At 37.7% G+C, this 15,671-nt stretch overlaps 1 protein-coding gene across 4 annotated transcripts in view; it reads left to right on the forward strand.

Annotated features, from left to right (window-relative positions):
* Mta3 (metastasis associated 1 family member 3) overlaps positions 1-15,671 on the forward strand; it is a 136,555-nt gene that overhangs the window by 100,846 nt on the left and 20,038 nt on the right. For 3 of the 4 annotated variants that reach the window (XR_013088591.1, XR_013088592.1, XM_076832912.1), the window contains exons 11-14: positions 725-783; positions 6,740-6,864; positions 10,893-11,044; positions 12,323-12,545. Coding sequence is in view for 2 of the 4 variants with exons in the window: in XM_076832912.1 (XP_076689027.1) it covers positions 725-783; positions 6,740-6,864; positions 10,893-11,044; positions 12,323-12,545 (559 nt within the window). In the remaining 2 variants the exon portion in view is untranslated. The remainder of the gene's footprint in view (positions 1-724; positions 784-6,739; positions 6,865-10,892; positions 11,045-12,322; positions 12,546-15,671) is intronic. The other variant, XM_076832913.1, reaches the window with a different exon arrangement.

Here is a 15,671-nt window from a genome sequence, read left to right on the forward strand (position 1 = left end):
TTCTAAAAGCAAGTATTGTGTGTGTGTGTTGTTCCTTCCAGATAAACAAGCAAGAAAGTAAAAACAGTTTGTAAAAGTAAAAAATGTTTATATTTATTCATTTATTTTATTTATTTATTTGGCACTAGGGTTTGAATCCAGGGGTGCTATGCCATTGAGCCACATCCCCCGTTCTTTTTACTTGCTCTGTTGTCCAGGCTGGCCTCAAAGTTGCAATCCTCCTGCCCCAGCCTTCCTAGTGACTGGAATTATGGACATGGGCCTCTTCACCATGCTAATATAGGTCCTTTTGGGGACTAGAGGTGTGTTTTAATGGTAGAGTGAGTATTTAGCATGCACAAGACCCTGGGTTCAATCCCTAGCACCTAAAAAATTAAAAAAATATATTGGAATGGAGCTGTTCGTTGCTTTACTTTAAAAATTTATGTCTAGGGCTGGGGATGTGGCTCAAGGGTAGAATGCTTGCCTGGTGTGTGTGAGGCTTTGGGTTCTATCTCTCGCACTGAAGAAAAAAAAAGTACTATAGTTCTGTAACTCAGAATCTAGTGACTTTTCTTATAAGCTACTACAATTGAAGAATATGCATATGAAAGAAAAGCTTGTCTTAAAAAGAGTAAATTTTAATTTATAGCCTGATATTTTATTTTCTTGTTTTTTAAGACAGTGAAGTGGTAATAACTAATAGGCATTGTGTGTAAAATATTTTATCCATCTTTTGAATTAGAAACGTCTAAAAGCAGCAGAAGCTGAGAGTAAACTGAAACAAGTTTATATCCCAACTTAGTAAGTAATGAAATTTTTAAAAATATTTGTCCTGCTCTTAATTGTATCATTACAAACCATGTTATTTTGTTCACTTTCAGCGAGGTTTAAATTTCTTTGTGTATCTTACTTTCTTCCTCTACAAAGCATGACACTTGCCTTCTATTGTTATTTTTAGACAAAAAAAAAGGAGGTAAGAGAAACCACATATAGACTAACCTAAGGACTAGGAAAAGAGAGCCTGTTCTGTGTTTCCAGCAAAACTGTAGACAAAGTGTCCAAAACTAACCCATGGAACTAACTCTGTATTAGTGCAAGCAAATGTATTTCACAAAGCTGGAAACTTGAACTTGTTTGGGTGATGTTCATTGCCTCTTTGAGGTATGTCCTTTGCATTATTTGGTTGAGGATTTTGCATTGTTTTCTTTGTTCAAATGCTAATTAGAACTGTTCAATAGGTAATGACAGGTTTCATTTGTTTTAGATGTCTGGCATTCTTTTGAGTCCTTTGGGTTTACAGGTCATTGCCATGTCAAAATGAATGCCAGTTTTCTTTTCATTTGTTGTATTTTAGATGAATTACACAATTTTATTGAGTTCTTCAAAGTTTGATTATTCATTTGTTAAGGAAAAATTAGTTTTTTGAGCACTATGTATATAGTACTATCCTAGATTCCTTGGGAATTAAGGTGAAATTTATTATAAATTTCTGTGTGCTGTTCCAAGATTTTTCTCATTCTTAGAGCTTAAATACAGTCATTTTATACTTTACCTTTAGTTACAGAATTTTAATATATTGCATGATAGATGTTTTTTACATATAGAATGCCTCAAGGGCAGTGAATTATGATCTTTTGTATTCATCTTTTATCTCTAAGCACATAACTGTTATAATTTTAAAAACATGGAATTTATAAGTCCCTTATGATTATATCTCTTCTGCAGAGTGATTTTTTTGTTGTTGTTCCTTTTCACTTACATATTGTATTTGACTGATTTATAAAAATACCACTTCCCAGAGAGGATACTGTTGCAACTCACATGTATTTGATTTTCATAAAGTAAGCATATCAATTTCCTTGTACTTCAGTGTTGCCAACATCACAGGTCTGGTATCTTTAACCATTTCTGACCAACTAACACAGATAGTTGGTTTTTTTGGTTTGCTTTTGCAGTACTAAGGATTGAACCCAGGAGTGCTCTACCAATGAGTCATACCCCAGCCCTTTTTGTTTTTTGTTTTTGAGACAGAGTCTCCTTAAATTGCCCAGGTTGGCCTTGGATTTGGGATCTTTCTGCTTCAACCTCCTGGGTAGCTGGGATAATAGGTGTTTGTCCCTGCACACAGCCAGATAATTGTTGTTGTTTCCTGCTTTACATTGACTTTGGTGTCTTGATCTAAGCCATGGATCAGCAAGCTATAGTACGTGGGCCAAATCTGATCTATCTTTTTTTGGTAAATAGTTTAATTGAAACACACACATACTCATTCATTTATGTATTGCCTGCTTTCAGACTACAGTGGCAGAATTCAGTGGGTGCAACTGAAATTGCTTAAAATGCATAACTATCTGGCCCTTTACAAAAAAGTATTTTATATTGTTTTCTTTGTTCTAGTGGTAATTAGAATCCTACTTTGTAAATGTTCAATTAGTAATGGATAGGTTTCAGTTGTTTTAGTTGTCTAGCATCCTGTTATTATCCTTTGGGTTTAAAATCATTGTCATGTCAAGACAATGCCTATTTCCCAAACCCTGCTCTAAGTGAATGATTTTTAGAAATCAAGACAGTTTCTAATCATACTTTAAAAACATATATTTAAAACATATCCAGTGTTCAAAAATATGCAACTGAATTACTGAGTTTGATAAGATTGTGAGTCTTTCCATAAATTTCCAAATTAACTCTGAAATAGGTTGTTTTAAAACGTAATAGATTGGGCTGGGGTTGTGACTCAGTGGTAGAGCGCTCGCCTCGAACATGGGAGGCTCTAGGTTCAATCCTCAACACCACATACACATAAATAAGTAAAATAAAGATGTTGTGTTCAACTACAGCTAAAAATAAATAAATAAAAATATATATATTTTTAAAGGTAATAGATTAAGAACTGGGTTGTGACTCAGTGGTAGGGCGCTTGCCTCACATACGTGAAGCACTGGGTTCGATCCCCAGCCCCACATAAAAATAAAAACAAAGGTATTGTGTCCACCTACAACTAAAATAAATAAGTAAGTAATAGATTAAATTTGTTTTTTTCTGTCATGTTTTGAGCATGGCAGTCTCCCATATTCAAAACATCCTGCTCAGTGCTAGAGGAAACAAGATTGAGAAGACAGACTGGCCTCTAGAGGGGGCAGGTAAGGGGAACAAGACGGTAAAGATGCAGCATGGGGAGTGCTGTATGGCAGAGAAGGCGAATTTATCCTTGGGGCCCCAGTTTAGTTGATGCTCCCAAGAAAGCCTTCAAGGAAGTGAGTTTGCGTGTACTTTGAGGAGAGACTGAGCAATAATGGAGGAACTCCAGGCCAGTGGGATCCTTAGAAGGGAAGGGGCAGAGCACAGTTGAAGAGCAGAAAGGTAGTGTGGCTGGTGTGGAAAAGGTGTGGTGAGCCATGGAAGGCTGGTGTGATAGACAGTGGAAAGTGAATTTTTTTTTTAAGAGAGAGAGAATTTTTAATATTTATTTTTTAGTTTTCGAGAGACACAACATCTTTGTTTGTATGTGGTGCTGAGGATCAAACCCGGGCCACACGCATGTCAGGCGAGCGCGCTACCACTTGAGCCACATCCCCATCCCAGTGGAAATGAATTTTGAATAGAGAAGTATCATGGTCAGATTTGCACTTGAAGATCACTGTTTAGAAAATGGTCTGGGGAAGGAAAGTAAGAGTAAGATGTACAGAGACCACTCCGGAGAGGAGAGGCAACACTGGCTTGACTAGAGCCCTGGAAATGGTGTGATATTTGGAAGTGATTGGCTTTTGCTTGTCAAGATTGAGTTCCAAATGTCTGGTCAGCACAGTTAGGTGGACTGTCCTACTATTCACCAAGCTCAGAAACCATGGCACAAAATCAGGTGAGGTCATTTTGAGTTGGGTCTATCCAAAAGAAGTGTTGGATATGCTATCAACATGTTATATTAGTCTAACTCTGGAGAGGTCTTAAGCTAGAGATAGAAACACAGCTAAATCAGCACACAGTAATTATGTTTGAACCATAGACGAGATTTCTGAGGGAGAGCTGCAAGAAAAGGGCTTTGGATCAAGTCTTGAATAAATTCAACATTTACAGATCAAATAGTGTATGATAGCTAAAAATGGATAGCCAGGTCATATGGTATTACAGAAGCCAAGAGAGGAGTGTGTTTTAAGGAGGGAAAGAGATTTGTCAGATGTGAAAACGAGCAGTTTAGCACTAAAGAGGTTATGGTGATCTTCATGGGAGTGGTGAAGACTGCATATGAGCCACAGAAATGTGGGCAGTGGAGAGAGAGGGCGCTGGAGAGTGTCTTAAATGGGAGAAATGTGTGTAATCGGTAGTAAGAGGAAAGGTCAGGGAAGAGAACCAACTGTACAGAGTTCTCATGAGGGCTGACACCGTGGAACCCAGAGCACAGAGGAGGAGGGTATGGTTTGGGAGCTAGATAAAAGGAAGGGAAATTTCTTTCTTTCTTTTTTTTAAATATTTATATTTTAGTTGTAGTTCAGCACAATACCTTTATTTTATTTATTTATTTTTATGTAGTTCTGAGGATCAAACTCAGGGCCTTCATATGCTAGGTAAGCACTCTAATGCATATGTGGCTCAGCATATGCTGAGCCACAACCCCAGCCCCCAAATTATTCCTACTTATTTCTTTTTGTGGTGCTGGGAATTGAACCCAAGGCCTTGTGCATGATAGGCAAGGGCTCTACCACTGAGCTACATCCCCAGCCTGGGCAATTTCATATAATGTGTCCTTTAAAAAAATTTTTATGTGTGTCTTAACAGTCACAAATTGTCACAATGATATCACTTGTCTCCTGAGATTTGATCTTTAAGTACCTGGTTTTATAGAAGATATTTTAAGTGATTCACGTGTGTGTAGTCTTGGCACACTTATTTTCCTTGTGTTTATGATAATTAAGAACAGTCATTTATTCAATCAAATAACATTCTCACTTGAGCAACTAAGTAAATTTGTGCTTCCTGTTATTCTTTTTTCAGGCAGCTCAACTGTAAATTTGTATTATCTCTTTTTCATCACATATTTTACATGTCAGAAATTTTCATTCTGGGAATCTTCTGGCCAGCTATTTGACTTAAAGGAACAATCATTTCTGTACATATATTTTTTTAAAAATTGGTATTATATGACCTTGGAACTCTTATTCATTTTATTTTTTTTTTAATATTTATTTTTTAGTTTTCAGCGGACACAACATCTTTGTTTGTATGTGGTGCTGAGGACCCAACCCGGGCCGCACACATGCCAGGCGAGCGCGCTACTGCTTGAGCCACATCCCCAGCCCCTCTCTTATTCATTTTAAACTACTACTTTTCATTCCATACTGAAAACTATTTCAACTGAAAACTACAAGAGAAGCACCCTCTGTCTGATTTAACATGTTTTTAAAACCAGTTTGTTAGGGGCTGGGGATGTAGTTCAGTGATAGAACACTTACTTAACGTGCACAAAGTCCAGGGTTCAGTATCCAGTACTGCAGAAAAATAAAACCAACTTGTCTTAAATACTTTGGTGACACAGGTTAGAGGTATAAATAGTAGCCCTGTTTTTATAAACTGGGACCTTAGTGTACCTAGATGTTAAATGATTTCTTCTGGTGGTGGTTGCAAGGATGTCAATGAGAGTTATATTAATAATGTAGAAAGAAATCTTAAGTAGGGTCTTTGCTCTCAGGCAGACCAAGTCTTATACAGTAGACTTTGACTGTTAAATGGAATTGTGGGAAAGAGGAAATTCCTGAGCCAACTCTGTTGGCTCTAAGATTCCAAGTGTATTGGTAGTTGTGACATCTCATTGCTTCAGTAGCCATGGGGAAGCAGTGTGGTCTCCATAACAGAATAGTCTCCATTCATTCATTCAGCATTGATTTCTAAACTTGCTTATTTTCTATCTACCAAGTAGGAAATTCATCTAGAATGAAAGCTCCTCAGTGTAGGAGATTTACTAGGCTCTGAATTGTATGCAAAATGAGTCTTACCTGCCGTGTGCACCTGTGCAGTACTCTTGGGAATGGCTTCTAAACACGGGACTTAGCCTGTTGTAGATGGGGACAAGTTAGCCATGTTTGCACAGGAAGTAGTAAGAGATGTCTGGACTGCCCATTTCTAGTGAAATGTGTAGTGGCTCTGTTGACTTAGTCTCTAGGAACTGTGCATGTCTCCTTTTTCCTCCTAAAAATTATTTTCTTAAAAAGAAACAACTTGAAGCTCAAAGTTATTGTTTTTTCTAATTTTAAATGCTATTTAGGAATAGGGCAGGTACTTAGAGGCTCCTGAAGTGCTCGCTCACTGTCAGTGCTTGTGACACCCCCCTCTAAAGCTGGGGTGCAGTCAGGTACTTTCTTAGCATCTGCAGAGGACAGTGCTTTCCCTGCTCACACAGTGCTGCCTTAAACCTGATTTATTTTACCCCAAAATGATTCTGTTTGCTTAGAAGAATTTATGATAAGTGATGAAAGCCTGATAGCTTGTATCTTTCAAAAGTGTCTGATGATATTCCAGTGAAATTGCATTTGGACCGACAGAGTTACTGTATTTACTTTGTTGAATATAAGACACAAGAGATTTGTTGTTATATATCCTTGTTTTATAAACGTGAGTGGTTAATACCTTGCTTTTACCAGTTTGTTTCTTTTTCACTGAATCTTTTAAGGTTTATTTAGTTGAAGTAAATTAGTAAGGAGATGTGATGCTTCTTGCCTTGTTATACAAATCATTTTTATCACCTCACTTTACATCTCACTGAAAGCAGCAAACCAAATCCCAACCAAATATCCACCAGCAATGGCAAGCCTGGCGCTGTGAATGGAGCTGTGGGGACCACGTTCCAGCCCCAGAACCCCCTATTAGGGCGAGCCTGTGAGAGCTGCTACGGTAAGTTTGCTCCAACTGGGCTTTGTTTTCCTGTTGGAGAGACCTGCCTTCTGTTTGTGCAGGGAACAGCCCTGCAGTGTGGGGTGGGATTGGTGAGCATCGTGGGGTCAGCGCATTGTAGAGGCAGGGCATTGTCTCCTCATAGTGAATAGGGACCTGTCCTTGCCTTCTGCAGGGAATGAAGGGGCCGATCACTGGGTACTTATTCTGTGCCATACATCAAAGGTAGATATTGGATTTCCTTTGCTTTGGAAGAGCTCTATTGTGTGTTCAATGGCAGTGTTTGCTCAACTGTGCAAGGTTGGATTAGCTTTGACCAAGCCATGGTCTCATTATACATACCAAATTTCCTTTTGGAGTTTTTTAGTATTATTTGACAAATTAAAGGTGCCTGGTAATTCTGTAGGAAAGGCTTATCTGGGGATAAACTGCTATTTCAGGGCACCAGTTTGGGAGATGTTGTTCTGTGACATTTGCTTTTGGCCTTAGATCCCTGCTGTTATTTATCTATGCTGGCAGTATTTTCTGCCCTGGGTATTAAATGGGATGGTGAGATGAACTGATAGGTTGTTGTTTACTTAAATTTGAAGCAACAATAGAATGACCCCCACACACACCTCTTTTGGTACTAGGGATTGAACCCAGTCGCACACTACCACTGAGCTACATCCCTGTCTCTTTTTAAAAAATCTTTTGAGCCATGCATAGTGGCACATCCCTATAATCCCAGTGGCTCGGAAGGTGAGTTCAAAGCCAGCCTCAGCAATTTAGCAACTCAGTGAGACCATGTCTCTAACTAAAATACAGAAAGGGCTGGGGATATGGCTTAGGGATTAAGTGCCCCTGGGTTCAATCCCCAGTATCAAAAAAAAAAGAAAAAAGAAAAAAAGAAAAAATTTTTGAGAAAGGATATTGCTTAGTTGCCTTCAGACTCCTCCTGCCTCAGCCTCCTGAGTAGCTGACTTGTAGTCTGAGCACCTGGCTAGTATAATCTCTTAATGTGGCATTGGTGACATCATCTGTTTTCTTCCAATGAAGGTAGCCTGGGGTGGGAGAGGAAAGGAAGCACATGTTTATTGAAAGTCTACCTGTACCCAGTGTTTGGCTCTTGACAGCTCTTTGTGGGGGTAGATGAACCTACTCACTGCCTAGGGACATGGGAGAGGGACTTTAAGACTCAGTCTGCACTATATCCCACATTAAGTGTCAGCATTAGAAAAGACTTTTAAAATCAAATCATATAATTATTTCTCTTGACTCTAAGGAAGACTTGAGCCACACAAAGTACTGACTTTCTAGAAATGGGACATGAACATGTGTCTAACCATTCATTCTCTGTACCATCAGAGCACAAAGGAAATCAGTTTGCAAAAAAGTAGATTCTTTTGGTCAAGATTTTATATGCATAGCATTGTAAGTGCCTCTGAATTGGAAGTTCTTGGATTTGGGAAATTCATTATATTTATGTGAAAATAAAAAGAACTATGCACACAAGTGGTAGTGGCTTAGTTGTTTTTTAAGATGGGATCTCACTATGGTCCCAGTCTGTACTCAAACTCCTAGGATCAAATTATCCTCCTGCCTCAGCCTCTTGATTAACTGGTGCTATAGGTGCTCCCTACTGCACCTGGCAATCTGTCTTCTTTTTTTACTTTCAAACCTTTTCTTTTTTGGCACTGGGGATTGAACCCAGGTGTGCTTTACTACTGAGAATATCCCTAGCCCTTTTGGGTTTTTTATTTTGAGACAAGATCTCATGAAGTTGCTGAGGGTCTAAGTTGCTAAGGCTGGCCTCAAATTTATGATCCTCCTGCCTCAGCCTCTTGAATTCCTGAGATTGCAGGCACATGCCATGGTGCCCAGCTTTCAAATCTCTTTCACATTCATGTGTGAAATACTAATTTAAATACTTAATTGTCATTTTTATGTGTGTCTGACATACAAGTGATTTTAATTTTATATTTTTGATCAACATATTGTTAATATCTATCATAAAATGTATCTTAATATACATAAAAGATTTATACTAGAGCCAGATGCAGTGGTATACGCCCATAATACCAGCAGATTGGGAGGCTGAGACAGGAGGATCATGAGTTAAAAGCCAGCCCCAGCAACATAGCAAGGTCCTAAGCAACTCAGTCAGACCTTGTCTGTAAATAAAATACAAAAAAAGGGCTGGGGATGTGGCTTAGTGTTTAAGCACCTGTGAGTTCAATCCCTGGTACCCAAATAAATAAATAAGATTTATACTTACAGAATGATAGAATTTGATGTTTTCTATTTGTCAAGTGATATTTACTTCTTTTCTTCTTTTTCTTTTGGTACCAAGGATTGAGCCTAGGTGTGCTGTATCCTCACTCAGCCCTTTTCTTATTTTGAAACAAGGTTTTGCTAAATTGTTCAGGTTGGCCTCAAACTTGGAATCCACCTGTCTCAGGCTCCTGGAATATAAATGTGTGTCACTGTGCCAGCTGATATTTGCTCTTTAATTGAATTCAAGTTAATTATACATCAAATTTTATATTCAGAATCCAACACAGAGCCATGACTTGATGCTGTGGATTCTTAAAATTTGTGTTTAAAAAATAAACCTGGTAGACACAATGGCACACACATGTAACCCTAGCTACTTGGGAAGCTGAGGCAGAAGGATCACAGGTTCAAAACCAGCCTGGACAATTTAGCAAGCCCTAACTTAAAAGGGTTGGGAGTAGGGGGCAGTGGTGCCCACCTGTAACTCCAGCGCCTCAAAAGGCAGAGGCCAGAGGGAGAATCTTAAGTTTGAGGCTCAGCAATGTAGTGAGACCCTGTCTCAAAATAAGAAAAAGGGCTGGGGGTGTGGGTTGGTGGTGAAGAGCCTCTGGTTTCAATAATAATAGTGAAACATAAATAAATATATAAAGTTGACTTATTATTTGTTTCAAATTATAAAAGGGAAGGTTTTTTAAAAGGCTTATATTTGCAAGGAATCCTCTAGAAATAAAAAGCACATATGTTACCAATAATCTACAAGGCAGTAAATGTGATAGTCACTATATTTTCTCATTCTCTTTCTTTTGGAGGGAGGGGCTAGTGCTGTGGATTGAACCCAGGCACATGCTAAGCCTGAGCTCTGCCACTGAACCTCACCCTTAAGGCATATTTTGTCGTGGTTGACATTGGTTTGTAAAGTGTTGACACCTTTAATGTTCTATCAGAACATTTTGATCTGATGAAGGTAACTTACAGATCAGAATAAGATTTTTCCAAAGAAAAGTTAGAGTTTTTAGGTACTTAGTTCACTTAATGTTTCAACATCAGTGTTTTCTGTCCTAGACTTGGATCCAAAAAAATCATGGGTGTGCTTTTAATGTTGCATCGCACCAATTTAAGCTGCAAAGATTGCTTCATACCACCTCACAGTGTTCAGTCAAGGAATGAATCCACTACAGTTTAAGTCTTTGGTTTATTGTGATGGTAATGACATGTGCTCACTTGATAGGGATTGAGAGTCTAAAAAGTAATTCTGGTTTTAAAGGAAGAAATCCTAAAGTAAGTATTTGTTGACTAAAATAAAGGAATGGCAAAGAGATTCCTGTTTCCATTAGATTCCTGACTTTATCAATGGGACATCTCTGAGTGCCTTAAGCCCCTGGAGTGGTTTCTGAATCTGGGTTTAGATTTTAAATACTACAATAATTCCTCTTCTTTCTTCTCCTCATCATCTTTCTGAAAACTTTTTTCCAGAAATGTGCATAATAAGAGTATTTTTAATTAACACAAACTCCCTAGCAGCATAATGCCTACTATAGGAGACTCCACCTAATAGCCTCTTAATAGGTGCCACAGACACTGTATATATATATATAGTAGAAATAAATATTTGGTTTATTGAATCCTGAGTATTGAAAAATATGTGCATATATTATGTTTGGCTTTTAAGCTAGGGAAAGAAAAATAACATTGTAAACTAAAGGTGACTTTGGGATATTTGAATTGATGTTATAAATTTCCTTGCATTCTTTTTCTTCTTCCTCCATCTGCAGCTACACAGTCTCACCAGTGGTATTCTTGGGGCCCACCCAATATGCAGTGTAGATTATGTGCAACTTGTTGGCTGTATTGGAAAAAATATGGAGGCCTGAAAATGCCCACCCAGTCAGAAGAAGAAAAGTTATCTCCCAGTCCAACTACAGAGGTATGTGAGCTGTAGGCTTTTAGTACTGAAGTGTTGTCATTCATAATTTTCAATAGTGAGCTCATTCCTTGGGAATTTAAATTATCCTATACTGTACTAGCAATATAATGGAAACACAGTATAGGATAATTTAAAGATGAGTAAAGCTGTTTTTATAGCTAAACATAGCACCAAGGTATTCAGAGTAAGTGTGGAGAGAGGAGCAGGGAAAAATCAAATGTTTTCAGGTATTCAAAATATTAGTCTTGTGAGATACTCAGAAAAAAGAATAATGTGTGTGGGAGGTGTTGACATAAATAGAGAGCTTACAAATTGTTTGTTTTAATTGCTTTTTAAAAATAGTTTGTAACCTTTGACTACTTTTGAAAATGTCTTATTAGACTAAATAATAAACACAAATTAAACATTTTCTGTGCCCCTAGCTGTTGTGGAGGGACAACAAGTTCCTGGACGCAATCTTGAAGGGAATAGTAATTGAATATGATTTTGATAAAATCCTTAGAGATTAATGATGTTAGGCACCTATGTCTGCCAGAGGGAAACTTCTTTTTCATTGCTGATGGGATATCAAGACTCCATATTAAAAAATCCAGTGATCTCATTGACAATCTCCTTACTATTATGTATGCAATTTGGGATTGTTTGTATTATACTCTCCACCAGTTCCCTTCTGTATCATAAGATTTATGTTTTCTATCAAAGTTAAACCTGTAACACAAAACAGACATGTTTACTGTAATTTAAATGTCACATGTATAGTGGAGCCATCTTAAGTTAGGAAACCATGTGGTCAGAATGGAGCCATTTTTAAATTCCCCTAAAAGGTATCCAGTCACAACTGTAGCACTTTTCTATGCCCTTGCCAATTTTAAATTGGCTAATCTTGTAGATTGTACCCTTGAACTCTTCCTATCAGAACAAAAAAGAGAGAGCTTCGTTAGGGATAAAAACTGGCCAACTGCCCTTCCAGGTATGGTCTGCTGGCCGGGTTCCCTCTGGGGGTGCACCCTTCTGCACAAGTACAGTTCTCACCTTGCTGACCCACTTCTAAGCATTCGTTTGATTTCTTGCAGTACCTCAGTATTTCTAATCTGTACTCCCTGCCTTCTTCTCCAGAATGCTCGATTTTTAAAGTCTATCTTTTAGGGGCAGGGTCCTAAGTTATAGATGCATCAGAGGATGATTTGAATTTCAGGCTTTTCTTTGAGCATGATGCAGGTGGTAATGTGTTTTGACAAGTTCTATCCTTTAAATGTTCATTGGTTTCTGATTTTGCAGGACCCCCGAGTTAGAAGTCACCTGTCCCGGCAGGCTATGCAGGGGATGCCTGTCCGAAACACTGGGAGTCCAAAGTCTGCAGTGAAGACCCGCCAAGCTTTCTTCCTTCATACTACATATTTCACAAAGTTTGCTCGTCAGGTCTGCAAAAATACCCTACGGTTGCGGCAGGCAGCAAGACGGCCGTTTGTTGCTATTAATTATGCTGCCATTAGGGCAGAATGTAAGACGTTTTTAAATTCTTAACCTTATATGTTGTGCTTTTCTGACCATTTTCTCTTCCTCTCTCTCTCTCTCTCTCTCCCTCTCCCTCTCTCTCTCTCTCTCTCTCCCTCCCTCTCCCTCTCTCTCTCCCTCTCCCTCTCCCTCTCTCTCCCTTTCTTTTGTTTGCAATAAACATAAGTTCTGTGTACAGCCTTTTATTTGTTTTTTTTGTTTTGTTGTTTTTTTTTTAAAACATTGTTTTTGTCTGCTGCCATTTGTATCATGCCAACCTAGGGGGAAAACCTCTGTAAATCTTTATCAGAGTAGCACTCAGCAGAAGATTGGGAGATGACCCTATCCAGTGGGGTTTTGTGATGGAATTGCTGAAAGAGCCCTTATTGAAGCACTTTTACCTCTTAGGTAGTACTGCAACATAACCCCTGAGGATGGTGTTATAATGAAGCTCCCTATTTGAGACAGCACAGTCCTGTCTTATGTGGATTCATTAGGCTTAAATAAAATTAATTTATAATCATTAGAAATTGTATGTCTTTGTAAACCTCTCATTTTCCCAAGAAGCTTTTGCAAATCATACAATGTTATGGAAATTTACAGTGCTTCATAACAAATGCTGTATTTATTAGAAGGTTTAGCAAATTATAAATAAATTATAAAATCATTTTTGGGTGAATTTTCTGAAAGTGCACATTTAGTTTTTACAACGTACATAGCCTCTAAATTTGTGGTTGAGCAGTCTTATTTGTCTGATTTGGTTTCCATTTCATAATCATATCATATTACCACATAACATTTACATGATTCATTACTCATTTTCAACATATTCAGTCTTGCTTATGTTTCATTTTTTTGTTAGAACCAAAGTCCTATGTATCAGTGAACTGTGGATTGTTCTGCTACTACCATGTATCTGAAAACATGTACATAATTTGTGTGTTAGCTCTGTGGTCACACTCCTCCTGGAGTAGTTTTTTTTTTCCTAAGGGATGAGAAAACCCTTGTCTGGATTAACAGAAAGTCTTAAGAAGTTCAAATGCTTTATATGTGAAATAAGAAATCTCATTATATAAGATGTTCCACTTTAAGGAGGATGTCCGTGACAGGAATGATGACTGAAAAAATATTTTTTGTTTCTAACAGTAATGTTCAGTAGAAACTTGGAAGTTGAAAGGCTTTAAACTTAAAGCTCTGTAAGATGAAGAAAAGTGCTTTGTAAAGAAGGGAAGTTGGCTGCAGTGTCAGTGTTGCCCTAACATGTCATGGACTCGTGTTATCACTTTCTTCCCCATTTTAAGGAACTGGAAAATAACTATATTTGTCCAAACCATTCAGTTAATTTAAAGCAGATATATTTATATATAATTTCTTAAATAAAAAGAATAATTCAAACCTTTGGAAAAAAATGAATGAAATTCTTCCATTAAAATTGGCTGGGATTCTATATCATCTTTGTTCCTATGAATGGAAAAGAAACCATCACCAACTAAATTGGCTGCTCAGAAAGCTGCTTTTCCCCCTGGATCTTTGTTAATTTTCAGTTAATTTACACATTGTCTTTATTCTGATTATTCTGGAATCAAGTCTGCTCTTCTGTCACCCCATTCTATTTTTTTTTTTTCTCTTTGATTAAAGGACCATGCTGCTAAAAAAGGATCACAATTAAGTTACCTGCATTTTATTTCTACAGAAAATAATAGTAAAAGAAAAATCATTTGTTTTGGTGAGATTTAAAGAAAAAGAAACTTTTGCAAATCAAATTTCTTTTTAAAGAACATATACTATTTTCTATTTAGCTTAGTCACTCTTAACATAATCAGTTTTACCTTAAGATTTAAAATTAGTGTTTCAGCAGCCATCAGTTATTTTCTTTTCAGAAAAGCAACTAATGAATTATTTTCCTTGCATCTAATTGATTCTTAAATTATCTTTTACCTTCTTATAGTACATGATTATAAGCTCTTCACCAGATCCCTTGATCTTGGTTTGTTAGAAGATTAGATGTTAATAACCTGATGTCCACCAGCAACCAAGTCTGTGGTTCCCTGAAATGAATAGTCTTCCCCCCAAGTAAACTTTTCCCCAAAAAGGTTAAGGATCACTGAGATGCAGTATAAATGTAGTTTGAGTTCAAGTGGGAGTTGGTAATTCTGAAAATATTGATCGGGAGTTCTAATTAATACATTTTAGAATAATTGATCATCATGTTGAAAAAAGAAAATAGTTTGTGAACTTGAGACTCCTTATTTATAAGCACAGTAGAAATTGATCCCTTTGATCATTTCTTTCCTTGGGAGCAACATTATAACCAGTGTCATAGCCAGAGTCTGTAGAGTGACAGCCTGTAAGAGTAAAGCAGCAAACTAAGGAGAGAAACTGGAGATTGGGGTCTCAATTATGACTTCTAAGGTCATCCCTATTGGGATCAAATTGGTACTAGGGATCAAACCCAGGGGTGCTCTGCCTCAGCCTTCTAAGTTCTAGGCATTCACCAACATGCCTGGCTTTAGAGGAAATTTTTTCAGTTGATTACAGGAACACTCTGGCTTCATTTTCATTAAGAAGCTTATACTAAGGCATATAGTATGGTAAAAAGGGAATCAGCAAGAAGTAGCAATGTGTAAACTGGGTGTGGTGGCACACACCTTTTATCCCAGTGACTCAGGAGGCTGAGGCAGGAGGATCCAAGTTTCAGGCCAGCCTCAGCAACTTAGGCCATAAGCAACTTAACAAGACCCTTACTCAAAATAAAAAGGGTTGGGGTTGTAGCTCAGTAGTAAAGCACTCCTCTGTTCAATCCCCAGAACACAAAGGTAGTGATGTCTATGGGAAGGGAAACGAACACTAAGAGAAAGGGGTGGGAAACAAATTTACAGTGTTCTTCCTTTTAAATGCTTCCAATTGGTACTATAGAAATGTTTCCTACCAAAGAAATAACTTAGGAACTGAAGTATATGGTAAGATCAATAAATGTTTAAGATTAAACATGTGAGCTGGGCATGATGGTGCATGCCTGTGATCACAATGACTTAGGAGGCCAAGGCAGGAGGATTGTAAGTTGAGGCCAGCCTAAGCAATTTAGTGAAACCCTGTCTCAAAATAAAAAATAAACAAACTTGAAAAAAAATTT

This window comes from Callospermophilus lateralis, chromosome 14 (genome assembly GCF_048772815.1).
Source record: "Callospermophilus lateralis isolate mCalLat2 chromosome 14, mCalLat2.hap1, whole genome shotgun sequence".
Taxonomy (NCBI): Eukaryota; Metazoa; Chordata; class Mammalia; order Rodentia; family Sciuridae; genus Callospermophilus; species Callospermophilus lateralis.